This window comes from Gallinula chloropus (genome assembly GCF_964237585.1).
Source record: "Gallinula chloropus genome assembly, chromosome: 3".
NCBI classification, from domain to species: Eukaryota; Metazoa; Chordata; class Aves; order Gruiformes; family Rallidae; genus Gallinula; species Gallinula chloropus.
Window position 1 is genome coordinate 69,221,777 of NC_140087.1, and position 13,750 is coordinate 69,235,526.

Here is a 13,750-nt window from a genome sequence, read left to right on the forward strand (position 1 = left end):
AGCACTGCAAAATCCATAGCATTCAGGGGATATGACAGATGTCACATCACTTTAATTATTCATTACAGTATTTCAGTCTATGCTTGTTAACAGCGGAGTATGAAAGCACACCACTTTACAGTACCCAGCTGCTAAGAGGTCACTAGGAAGTAGTAGGAGACATCAAGATTTTAGCAGCACTTTCTAGAAAGCGTGTTAATTTCAATGTTTTGTTATCCCTCAAGTTGTACCTACCACTACTGTAAAATGAGTTTCTTCTCAGCAAACAAGCAAGGAACTTACACAGTGCCTATGACATAAAGAGTCCATCCAGGTAAGCCATTTCTGTGCTGGCATCATGCAGTACAACTTTCAGCTACTATACTGCAAACCAGCACTCAAAAGCGTCACGCATATTTTCACCACACTTTGTGTAAATGCAAAGACCTGCCCAAGTTAGTATGATTACAAGTTAGCAGCCACGCTCAGATATCTGTGGTGGATTTTGGAACCAAATTCTTGACCCATTTTTTCAGCATTGCCCTTGATTTACATTTGATAGGTAACTAATGAACAAATTGACTATTCAAGCATCACAACATTCTGTGATTAACTGTGATACGTGTAACATATATGTAATATACATAGTCATGTATATAACAAAGTTCCTCTGTTTCATACTTAATTTTTTCCTTGTTAAAAAGCCTTCTACTGGCTTTAATTACACTCATGAGAACGAAGAAGTGAAAAAACATATTGTTTGCCCGAGGCCTCGGGTGGAAGAAAAGGTTTCATGGCTCAGGGAATCACTCTTTCTTGACTTTAAAACTTCTCAAGCTCACGATCCTTGCCTGAAATCCACTGCTCACGTCTTATAAATGAAGTGTGATCCTAATATACTCCAAATTGATTAAATGAAAACCAGGCAGGCAACCAATGTACAAGTAGTTCGCTCCTTGACCTATGAAAGCAGCTTGCTCGCCATGCCCATATGCTCCATAGATATGTTTATACATTTATGCTTAGCAGCTCGGAGAGGAAATATCCACCTTATGATGTAATACACACACGTGTTTGCATTTACACCGCTTTAAATAACGATGTACGATCACAGTCCCTCAGGAACTTCTCGTTAATTTCATACGTACCAAGTTTGGCTTCTGTAGGTCCCTTTCTGCCAGCCCCACTCCCGGGCCGGGCTGAGAGGTTTATCCTGCCCTAGGTTGGTTTTTACTTTAGGGGCACTCACCACACGTCCCCAACCCTGGGACCCGCAGGACCTCAGCTGAGTCCCACACCGCCCCAGGGCTGGCGGGACGGGGCAGCCCGCTCGGGCGCGGAGCCACCTCAGGTGAACACCAAGCGCCTCAAGGGCACGAGGCCGCCTCAGGAGACACGGGACGGTCCGGACGACACACCGAGCCCCTCCCCGTACTGCCGCGCTCGGGGGACTGACGGCGTGACTGGGCGGTCCTGCCGCGCACCGACACGGTCGGCGGGGCCGCGGGGGTGGAAAAGCACCGCCCAGCAGCAGGAGGCGGGGCCGAAGGGCGCGCCGCGCGAGCAGCGCGAGCTCCCCGCCAGCGGCGGTTCCCTGCCGCGTCCGTCGCCCCGCCCCCGCGCCGCGTGAGGCCAATGGCCGCCCGAGGCGCTGCGGCAACGGCCAATCGGAGGTGGCGCAGCGGGTTCCCCGGCAAAATGGCGGCGCTGGTGGCGGGGTGGATGCGGCGGCGGTGGCGCCGCAGCGCGGGCCATGCCTGGTAGCCGGCGAAAGGGGCCCTCCCTCAGGCCTGCCGCCCTGAGGGGGCAGGGCGGCGGCGGCGGCGGCGGCGAGGAGCAGCAGCTCGCCCAGCGGCAGCCGCCGCTAGCGGAGCCCTCTTCGGACGAGGCGGCGGCAGGCGACTGCGCGGAAAGCGGCGCAGGCCGCGGCCTGCCCGCGGGGATGGCACCGCACGCGCCCCGGCCGTCACCGTCGCGGGAGGCGGCGGTGCGCGGCGCTGCAGGTACGGCGGGAGCGGCCCCTGGGGCCCCGCGCCGCGGGGGCCCGGCCCGGCCCTGGCCCGACCTGACCTGTTGTGCTGTGCCGTGCCGTGCCCGCCCCTGCAGCGGCGGGGGAGGCGCGGCCTCCCTGTGAGGAGGGGGCCGGTGCGGTGGCCCTTCGTGCGCGGTGGGAAGGGGCTGTTCCTGTCTGGGAGGGGCGAGGAGCATCTTCCCGCGGCAGATGCTTGGAGCTCGCCGAGGGCGCTAATCCAGTTAAGGAGAGGGTAAAGGCAGGTCGTGCTAAGCGCTTAAGCGCAAAGCAGCTCCTAAGGTGCTTCTCGCATAGCAGTTGCATCTTTTAAAAGTCGCTTCTCTAGGCTTCCACATCCACAACGTCATTTCTGAAGGGCAAGGGGTGACTACTAGAGCTTCACGTAGCGTGTTCAGTGCGTTTACTGATGCGAGACGGCTGCAAGCTTGGTTTGAATAGCTGTGCTCCTTCCTGCTTTTAGCAGAGCTAGCTGAGAAGGCCCAGTGGTGGGCTGTCCCCCATAACAGTTTGGGAGCCCATTAAAGCGGTGACCTGATTCAGACTCTGGGTGAAAGACGCTGAGAAGGCCACGATACAAAACATTGTCCCATATAGGTATATGTAATTTTTCTCTTTGTGACAGCGGAAGTCAGTATTCCGATAGCAGGTGGACTGACAATTCTCATCCTTACCATCTGATGCTGAGCATATTGCTGTCAGTGTCATGTAATACTCTGCTACCTCTGCAGTGATGTAACTGACACAGTCATATTCTCTCTTAAATGTACAGTCGTGAACCACATTGCTGTTGTAAGTAATGTTGATGATTGTGAACTTGATTTTTATTCTTAAGTTCCTAAAGAATCTTCTTTATGCCTTGTCCTGTTGTATGTCCTAAGTTATTTTTGCCTTTTATGTTTTGGTTTTTTATTAAGGATAATCTTTCTGTTTACACAGAGTCATGTTTACATAAAACACCAAAGAGATCATTGAGTAGGAAATCCCGACTGTCTACTTTCAGCTCTCCTGTTAATGACACTGAGGTACAACAAGAAATCTTTTGGGATCCTCATTCACCAACTGCATACAGACTAGGTAATACTAATGAAGTCCAGACCTCAGGGCCCCTGTTTGAGGCATGCAGTGGGAATGTACTAGAAGTTATCAAATGTCTTGGGGGAAAACATCCCTTTCTGTTGTCATGGTGAGGTTGTTTGGTTTTATTTTTCTTTAAAACCATTAAATCCTTCAATATAGCTCTGAATCAAGTTTTGAATTGAGATATACTGCACTTTGTAAGTGGCATTGTTTTGCTGTTTTTTTAGAAGGTTTTTTGTTTATTTTTACAGGCAATAGACAAACCAAACAGTCTACCAGGAGATGCACAGTAGAAATTTCAGACATCGTTAATCGTATTGCTCCTCAGGTAATTGTTACTTTCTACACTCTGTATATGCAGTAAGTGAACAGAATAGCACCGGAGTACTGAGTTTTAGTGAAAGCTCAATGTTACAGAAGTGTCTTTCATGTGGCAAGAATTGGGTGTGCAGAAGACTATTAAAATGTTCATAAAACTGGACTGAATTAAAACCCTAAGCATGACTGGTTGCTCTGATGGGTCACGGATGCTGTAAAAAAGGATGTGTTGAGAAGGTGGACATGCAGCAGCTCCATTTTAGAAAGATTTACCTTCAGAATACAAGTTACTGCCCCAGGGCTTTGGAATACCATTGTGTTTATTTATCCTTAATTGCTGATCCATTAAAAGTTAAGAATTTCTTTGCATAGTGGATTTACTTGGCAGTTGGTTTCAACTGTTTTGGATGATTTTGAATGACTGCTGAAGAGCCAGACTGAGATGAGAGACTCCAGAGTATTATAAGCACAGTAATGTTGCTTCTTTCTTCTAAATAACTTGCCTTTTCATCCTAAGATCCATGCTCTTGGTGTCTCTCTCTTGCCACAAACTTGATGTCCACAGCCTAGAAAGTGAAAATAATATAGAATTGGCTTATTGTTTGTCTTAAAGTGCAAGAAGAGAATCTGTCTTTCCTGTATCAGTTCTGTAGTATTTAGTTTGCAAACTGTGTCTGCTTATTTGACAGTGCCCTGTAAAATGTATTCACTGTTGGGCGTATTTACAAAAAAATATACTTGAGAATTGGAAAATCATTGATGAGGGATGCCACTTTCTACCTTTTAAATGATTAGTGCTCTCTCATAAATGTAAGTAATAGCAGACTAGATTTGCAATTTTCTGTTGGTTGTGTTCTTTTTTCTTAAAAAACCCAAAACCCCCCAAAAAACACAGACCAAAAAACCCAACCCCAAAACCCCCTACCCTGTTAGTAAAGTTTGAATACTTATGCTGGCTTACAGGCAGCAATCTCTCACATCCTACACTTGCCCCTGGCCCACTACACACCTCTCCACTGCAGCGTTGTATCTCTTACATTTCAGAATTTAAATCCAAGCCTGATGTTTGAAGCTCTCAAAGAAGTTTATTTAGTTTCTCAACTTGGCGTATTTCTATTTAAAGGCTCCTTGTATGAACCAGTTGTGAGAACTTTCTCCTGGAAGCATGCAGAATATGATTTCTTTCAAATTCTCTGGTCTTTTAATGCTGCTGCTTTAAGTGGATAAAGACCACGCATCCCAGCTGGCCCCTTAGTGGTATACTAAACTAAACTAGATCACAGCTTGTAACGTGAATATTGCACATCATGTGTAAACCTGAAGTAAACAGAGTATTAGATTTGAGCGTCAAAGTAAAATTGAGTTATTTTAATTGAAGCTCCTGTGTGAAATTAATAATCATTGAAGTGATACAACTATCAGTAGATAATGTGTTAGTGATCTCGCTTAGCTTATATGGGTTTAGCTCCTGTGTTTGGCTTTCAACAGACTTGATCCAGTTTAATTGCTTTAGCAACTTCTAACTAATGCAGGTTGTGTGTTTAGTCCAACCTTTATCTGAAATCAAATTGCTAAGCTTTATAAATTTAATCATTCAGGATGAAAAAACAGTATGTAGTGAAGGATCCCTTCTAGGGACGTGGATCGGTGAGGATGCTATTCCCTGTACACCTGCAGTGGTAAAAGTGCGAGCTAGGACAAAGTTAAGCTGTACGAGGTAAGTTACAGGTCTGTCTTGCTCCTAACAGCTGGGCTTTCATGAAAAACGCGATGTTCCTTGATGTACAGTGAGCCATGTGATTGTACACTGGCATACGGAATGCTTTCAACTTCGGGCTCGTTACCTCTTCTTAATGGGGTCTTTATTGGGACCTCTCAAAAAGATTGCATGCTGACTGTGCATTGAAAGCAGTGGGGTTTGGTCATGTCCTCTCTAGTTGTTAAACTAGAGAATGAGTATCTCATGTGGTCATGTTATTGACCTACCTTTTTTTTTTTTTTTTTTTTTTAAATCTAGAGATCTTAAAATAAAAAATCCAGAAGAGGAACTCATGAAACTGGCTAAGGAATTTGATAAAAATCTAGTAGAGCTAGATGCTGTTCAGGAACAAGAGAAGCTTGGCCATGACTTCATCCAGACTGCCTCAGTGTCTTTAAATAATTCTAAAGATGAAGTAAACGTAAAGAACTTGAAATTACACCTTGGTGAAATTCCTGAAACAGATATTGCTCTGTCCCTGAAACCAGTTGGACAGAGTACTGGCATCCCTGCTGCGGAACCCTGTCAGTCCAGCAGTCAAAAGTGTGTAGACCTTGAGGCTGAAATAGCCCTTCATGCTCTTTTTGACAGCTCTACCCAGAAGTGTAGCGGACAGTTGAGCCAAGGACTATCAGATACTTCTTTAAATACCAGTGTCAATGAAAATAAAAGCACCTTGGAAGAGGAACATCTTCCTGAGCAAATTAAAGACATGCGACATGATAATCAGGAGACACATCAGAAAGGAACTCTCTGCATGCTGGGAAGGGTGAACCAGACGTCTCCAAAACCTGATACTCGCACGTTGACAAAAAAGAGTCCTTGTTCTTTGAAGTCACAATTAGTGGCCTCCAGTAAGCTTGCTGGAGTTAATGATGGTTTTGATGACTGGGATACAGATTTTTTGGCAGATGACTCTTTTGTGATGCAAATAACCCAAAATCCTGAATTGATAAGTACTGAAGAAGCACCACCAATTCCTACAGATCCATCTCTGCATGGTTTGAGTGATGCTAGCAGAACGAAGGAGAAAAGTAGCTGCAATTCAGTAACTGGGTTGGGGAGTGTACACAAATCAAAGAGTTTGCAGTTTTCACCTTTGAAACCTAGTAAAAGCACGCAAAATACTGCAAAATCTCTTTCTTTACAGAAGTCTTGCAATAAGACAGAAAAGTCAAAAACAGAGACTACAGCCTTTCATGGCAAATGTGATATTAGGCCAGGTAGATTAAATTCTACTTGGAAAAGTGCCCAAAACAGTGATACGAGCTATAATCCTGTTTCAAAGCAATCTCAAATTAAGAGTGGAAATGAAACTACTCAGCCTAAAAATGATCCTCTTCCTCTTTTTCCATCAAGATCTAATCCTCAGAGACAACGGACTGAAAAACCTGGGAATAGCACTCACAGTATTTTCTGTCAATCATCCAGCATTCCTACCAACATGAAACCTAATGATCTATCTAAAGTGGTTAGCCAAGCTAATACAGGTCACTTAAATCAAGTTGAAATACCAAAGAAGTGCTCTCTGTCATTTGATGACTGGAATGAACCAAAATTCTCTGATGAGATACTAGATATGTTTTGTGAATCTGATAGTCTTTGGGATACAAACTGTGAGGATGATGAATTGTTGTATCAGGTGTGTGATGATATAGAAAAGCAGACTCAGAGGCAGGATGTTAAACAAGGAAATGAAAGAGCTAAAACTATACAAGGAGCCAGTATTAATTTCAGATCAGGTGCTGATAACAGCTTCCTGCCATCTAAACAAGGACTGCCTGATCGCCTCTTGGCACAAAAAACAAATGCAAAACAGGACACTTTCTCACTAAACGATTCCTGTAGGAATTCATCAAAGGTCACACACACACTGGCTGCAACAGGTCACCTAGTAAACTGTAAAAACCCCTCAAGTTATCTAACAGCTATCTCAGGTACTTCTGCGGAGTGTAAAGGCACGGTGGCTAAAAACTGTCACCAAGCTGCTTCTGAGGATAATGGCAAGACTATTTTTGGAAAATGGTACAGGTCAAATTCTGTGCCAGTAGGAGAGACTGGTTCAGAAGTAAGCTCTGTCAATGCAATTAACAATTTTAGTAGCAAAACATTAGACAGCCCAGCTTTTTTGTATAACACAGGAAAGATGCCAAATAACAGTTCTGGTAACAAAACATCACTTATGCCTTCAAAGTTTAAGTTTCGAAAGACCAATGGTTCTCAGGGTGTTCTTCATGTAGAGCCTGCACATCCAGGGAGTCATTCTGGTGTTGGAATTACTCTGCATGGTTTGGAAGGAAGCAAGAATCAAGTGAATGGGAATTTGCACTGCAAGATTGACAATAAGAAACCACCTTTCAAGAGGCACCTTTCAGAGTCTTTTGCACTGCCTGCATCAGGTATTAGTCTTTATTGTATCCTTGTTGGACTGTTCTTGTTTGTTTTCCTGCTGCAGTCAGAATGCCAGAGAAATTTAACCTGTTGCAACTTAGAATAGGCTTCAATATTCATCCATTCTGGTCGGGTGTTAATAAAGGTTCTGAGGAGAATTTGGAGGTTGTCTTGGCACATCTCTTGAATTCCTGCAGTTAAGGACTTCTGTTAGACGTTTTCACAGCGCTTCTCCGAGTACTTCATGTTCTCCCTCCATAGGCACTCAGTATCACTGGGATCAAGTACAGGTTGATGGCAGCACTCAGCATATTCTCAAACTGCTGCTTAGAAATACTGTTTTGATATGTAGTAAATGTTGCAGTGTGAATCTGTGCTTTGGTTTACAGTTCGTTTTGAAAAATACTAAAAGTTACTTATTTCAGCTATGATTAGAAAAACCCTGTTTATTGGTGGAGCAGGGAAGGCAGGCAGTGGGTGATGGGGAATGCCAGGTTTTTTGTTATTGTACACCTGGAAATAGGAATCTGACATCATTTGATGCTTCTGATACCTCAGCTTGTGCTGTTTGCTCAGGGGCTAAAATTGCCAGTGAAATACCCTTTTATCAGTCTAAACCCTAACATTTCCTTCGATCTAGAGGGGAGGTTGGTCACCTTCCCGTCCTCAAGCGACAGTCTCTAACTGTCTGGTGGTGTTTCCTGGAGAAACGGAGAACCAGTCAAGTGCCAGTCAGTCTTGTTTTGACTTGATCTCATGGCATGGTGAAGTTTTAATCAATATTAATTTTGATAAAACATGTTTTCTGAGTGTGCTATATCAATCACAATTTTCAGGAAGCACTGTTACAAAACCAAAAAAACTTCCTGCCAACGTTAGCTGGCATTAGTTGAAGAATCAGTATTTTATCTGTTTCTTCCCCAACAAAGAAGAAGATAAATGGAAAGCAGTGATTTCAGATGATTAAGGGGGAGGTGACTAGTAATTCTTTGGAATGTTATAGAGAGTAAAGGAATGAAAAACAATAGTATAGGCTTCCTTTACAGGTAAACTACTACTGTCCTCATCTTAGATTTTTTTTGTGAAAGGACACTGCTGTAACAAAAAGATGTGTGTTAATTGACCCTTTGAAAAACTGATACGTAATTTTTCACAGACACTTTTTTTTGAAGAAGAAGCCAAGAGACCTTTTGTTTTATTTATCTCGTTTGAAAGACTACTTACTAAAACTTGGAAATCACTGCATAAACCCAGTAAAATTCTTTACATGTTCAGGGAATGTTCCAGTTAGTTCCAGTGAGGTCAGGATTTTATTGCATGTGAATTTATAGTTCTGTAACACAACATATAAAATATTACGCTTGGCTATCATGTTCTTGTCTCCTTTGCCAATTTTTACTGCTGCTTTTGACCTTTTTTCAACCTTTCTGGTTTTATTTGTGTGACACCTGTACTATATCTGACCCCTGTGTCTATACCATCTCCATGCCCATATCTCTGCCTAACTCACTAAATTGTAGAGAGCCCTTTTCACTCTGATAGCCTTAATTTTCTTAACCCAGCGCCATCTCCTATGTTGACTCCTGATGTCACAAGGTTCACTTCAAGGGCAGCAAAGTAAAATTTCCTTGAAGCAAATGTCTGCATCCCAGTATTTTCATTGGGAGGTAGTAAAAAGTAGCACTACAAAGGTCATGCATCTTACCCCCCTTCCTGCCTTGGGGACAGGATAGATGAGCCATTTTTAACTTGGGTGCCTGGTGTGTCAGGATACTGTGCTCTTGCCATAGATCTTCAAACATTGAAAACAGATAAGTTAAAATACATATTGAACAAACTTGAAGGCTCCTAATATGTGTTTCTTTTATTTACAGTGTCTGTGGTCGAGCAAAAAAATAGAAAATGTTCTCAAGAGGAGATTGAAAGAAAAAAACAAGAAGCTCTTGCACGAAGAAAATCCAGAATGCAGGCATTCGTTAAAGATCCTTGAATTTGGGGGTTATTTTGTCTTGAGTAGGTTTTTGGGGAGGGCAGTGTTGTAATGCTGGAAGACGCTTTTTTAAACTTCACAGCTACCGACAGCAAGCCTTTTCTATTTCTCAATTTTAAAAAAATCTTGACCTGAACTAATACTCTGGTGGTAGTTTGTCATAATTAAAAACTACCAGTTGTAAACACGTGGTCCCAAACTAGCCTCAGCACAATGAAGACTGTATTGAGTTCATGTGCGGATGCATGTTGAAATGGAATGGTCAGAAAATCATCAGAGTATGGAAGTGTTTGTATACACAAGTAAGCAGAAGAGGTCAGAAACAGACTATGTGTTTTGGTGCAAGTGTTTTCATCTATAAGAGGAAATACTCATGTTTGTTCCTAGTTAGAAGAAACTTCTATTTAAAGGAAGTGCAATCAAGAAAACAGCTAACGTGGGAAAGTTAATGGAAATGAACAGGCTTTGGAAAGTGTGCCCAGTTTGTTTCTGTTACCTTAGGTAAGAATTATATGTAGTGAAGGCAGAATTTAATACAGAAATTTCATATGGTGAAAAAAAAAAAGTCCTTTCCAGGATGCATCTTTTCTTTTTAATCCCCTTCATGAAGAGTTGGAAATACCACAGCTAACAGAATAGGACCACCTTTTTTTAAACATGCGTTACCCAGCTAATTAAAGAAGTTAGCCTGTGTCATTTTACCAAACCATGAGCAATATAAAACACACCAGGTGAACTCTCAACAACTATGAATCAGTTTAGCCTTATGGGTTGTACATATTTTTCAAACTAAAGGCTGTTAAAACATAAAAATGCAATGTCATGTCAGCTTAACAGGGGCTGATAGAATTTTTGATGTGATAGATGGGTGCAGAGCTCAAACTGCAAAAACTGCCTGTGGGTAAGCTGCAAGATATTTTTCAGCTGAGAAGTACTTATATGTAAACATGTGACACTATGAAAAGTGACTGTAATTTTTCTTTGTAAATAAATAACTTAGAAATGTACCAAAGGTTAGAGGAAGCTTTTGGTTTCTGTAGCATGTGCCATTTTTGTAACTCCTAGAAGTGTAAGTATTGTATATTTGTAAATCATTAAATTTTTTTTTTACATTTTTCTAGTCTGTTCTGGAAAATACTGTTCTACAGAAACCGGGAGTGAAATGAGAATTGCATATGGACTTGAATGTTCTGTCTTGGTAATTTACCCTATTATTTGATGCCTTGATTTTTCTGCCTGTAGTGGTAAGAAAGTGCTTCCTTTGATCCATTTAAATTAGAAATCCTTACTGGCATAACTGGTTCTACACACAGACAGCTGTAGGAGAGTCCCAAAATACTTAACTGCTCTGATTTTCAAGCTAGTGGATTTGTGTTTGTACTAACCACTATTCTTGGTGCTAGTTAGTTGATAATGAAATCCAGTCCCTGAGTCCGGCCAAGACTCTGTCCTTCAGCTGTTGTGCAATATACAATGAGTTGGATCAACTTTATCCATCTGACTGAAAATTAATCCAAAAAAGCCTTCATCATAATACCCTGAACAGATAATATAACATGAAATTGGAAGACTCTGTTGTATTGTCAAACATCTGCTAGCAGTGTCCAAACAGTTTATAAGACAGAAGATTTGCATGTCCATATGACAAATAAATACAAACCCCAAATAGTGGCTGTTGTGATAGTTTTATTTATCCTTGATGTGTGTATCTGAGGGATACGCTTGTCTTTGTGGTGTTCAAGGAAAATTGAACTGTTGTGGAACTTGCCAGATGCACTATTAGCCAAGAAAGTGGCAATGAAAAAAGGCTTCTGGAGTAAGTATTGAGTATAAGAGTTATAAAACTGGCTTTTAAGGTACTGATACACAAGAATGTCAAATGTGATAGAGAAAGATAAAAATTAGGCTTTTGCTAGGATGGTGTTCAGCTTACCAACCCTTTCCTCCCCTGGATACTCTCTAGAAATAATTCTACAGGAACCAGGATAATTTTTCTTTTCAAGGATATCGTGGTTAATGATATTTAATTATAGTGAGGAAATGTGGGTGCCGGAGAGTGTTTTTAAGAAAGGTTTAGTTCTCCGCTGTGAAAGAGCTGGCAGTAGATACAGAACGTGACATACAGCCTAAGCACATTATGGCTACCCAAGCTCAGCCTATATAATGATACATCCCGAATGCCTGCCACTGTCTGTCCTTGAGCACACTCCAAGTTTAAACAGTTTACTGCTCTTCCAGGTGATGCTGATATTTCTCAGCAGTCCAAGATTGAAAGAATCTGGGGCTGCCCACCTAAAATGCCACCACTGCCCGCCAAGAGCAGGGTAAGGCTGTACTGGCTCATCCATTAACACATCTAACCAAGCCTCTTGTCTCCTGGGCTGTAAAACAGAGCTTGGTGTATGACACAGTTAATTCTATTGCCATGAGGGGTGTGGAAGGGACCCATTGCAAACTTTCCAGCTGGAGGAAGACACAAATGACTTTCTGACCAATTCCCTGTGCGCTGCTTAACCATATTTAAAGAATCTGCTAATCAGACAGAAACACACTAATTGTGACAGTTTACAGTAAACACATCCATGGCCCTCCCCTGTTAAACTAATAGCAGAGGGGCTTTTATATTTTACTTTTCGGAAATATCTACTTTTAGCATAGATATTACACTTAGAGTCCTGTAATTTGGTTTTTCTTAAACATTACTTCTTTCCAAATACAAATTGCAAGTTCTTGGGATCCTGGTTTCTTAGCTGATGTTGAGACTACTACAATTTTTTTGGTCACACCGTGACTATCCCCCAATACCCTACTGTACCATCTCTTCATTACTAAATTGAATAGTTCCTTCTTTTTGTCTCTCAGCGCTATTAGAGAAATATTTTCTTGCGTTAAAATCAAACCACTCCTATAACATTTTTATTATGTGAATTTTATAAAAGCAAAACCCTTAGAGAAATACTTCAACCTACAGTTTCACTGGTGGAGTCAGTGCAAGCAGAAGATTCATCAGGGCTTAGAACTAATTACAAAGAACAACCACCTCTACAACATAAATAAAATTCCATAAGGTTGGAATTTTTTTTCTTTAAACATATACTATTTTTTAAGACTAACAGATATATAAATTTATAGATATACCTCCAGGATGCCCCCCTCACTGGCAGTGTTCAAGGCCAGGCTGGATGGGGCTTTGGGCAACCAGGTCTACTGGAGAGTGTCCCTGCCTGTGGCAGGGGGATGTAACTAGATGAGCTTTGGGGTCCCTTCCAACCCAAACTGGTCTGTGATTCTATGATTCATACCAGTTGGTCAGAAATATTCTAAAATATTTAGGAGAAATTTAGTGGAAAATAAATGAGCTATATATACAAAAATAGACATTTAGATGTAAATATATATGTATGATATATACACATATGCTAAAAGAGTACCACAGAGCTTGATTGATCTTTGCATGTGCCAGTGCTCTCAGTGCCAGCCTTTGCCTCTTCCCACTACACTGGTGTCAACAGACAGGGCAGCATGCTGACATTGACAGGGATACGGGCATGTACATCCTGTGCCTAACCCTTGAACATCTGCATATGTAAAGCCAGCACCTCAGCAGGGGTGTAGTGAGAGATGGCTTGGTGCATCCTAACCCAAGAGCAGAGGTCAGGCATACAGCCATTTCAGATGCTCTTACAGCAGCCAGTGAGACAAGAGAGGGCAATTCTGATGTTAGGTACACGAACTGTGTGTTAGGTGTGCTTAGCTCTATACCAGCAGAAGCAGCTGCCTGTCCAATAGATATTTTAGGGATGTGGTACTGGGCCTAGACAGTCACTCTTCTGCATGCGGGCAGCCAGCGGCACCGGGGAGCAGATGAGTACTACAAAAGGTGCAGCCCTACTCTAGGGAGCAGATGAGGAGTACAAAAGCTGTGGCCCTACTCTTTGCGCTCACGTTACATTCCATCTCCTCGCCACTGAGGAAGTTGAACAGCAGCCTAGCAACCCCATGGACTGTACATGTTATGCTCAGCATCCCTTGTGTTTCCTGATACGTTCTTGGTGACCCACTGATACTGCATGTGCCTCAGTCATGCAGTCTTTTGTCTGACTGCTTGCTGTAGACAACAGATCTTCATTAGGAAAGTATCTACATCATTTTAATTAATTAATACACATGTATGCATAAGAAGTTTGGTATTTCAATAGCTGAC

General features: G+C 42.3%; 1 protein-coding gene across 1 annotated transcript; it reads left to right on the forward strand.

The window, feature by feature from the left end:
- Positions 1-1,732: 1,732 nt before the first annotated feature.
- Positions 1,733-9,546, forward strand: ETAA1 (ETAA1 activator of ATR kinase; the record flags this gene model as incomplete). Its single annotated transcript, XM_084261106.1, has 6 exons — positions 1,733-1,982; positions 2,948-3,085; positions 3,340-3,416; positions 5,005-5,123; positions 5,424-7,564; positions 9,431-9,546. 6 exons carry the CDS (start codon positions 1,733-1,735, stop codon positions 9,544-9,546), a joined length of 2,841 nt encoding a protein of 946 aa, XP_084117232.1.
- Between the last annotated feature and the right edge of the window lie 4,204 nt (positions 9,547-13,750).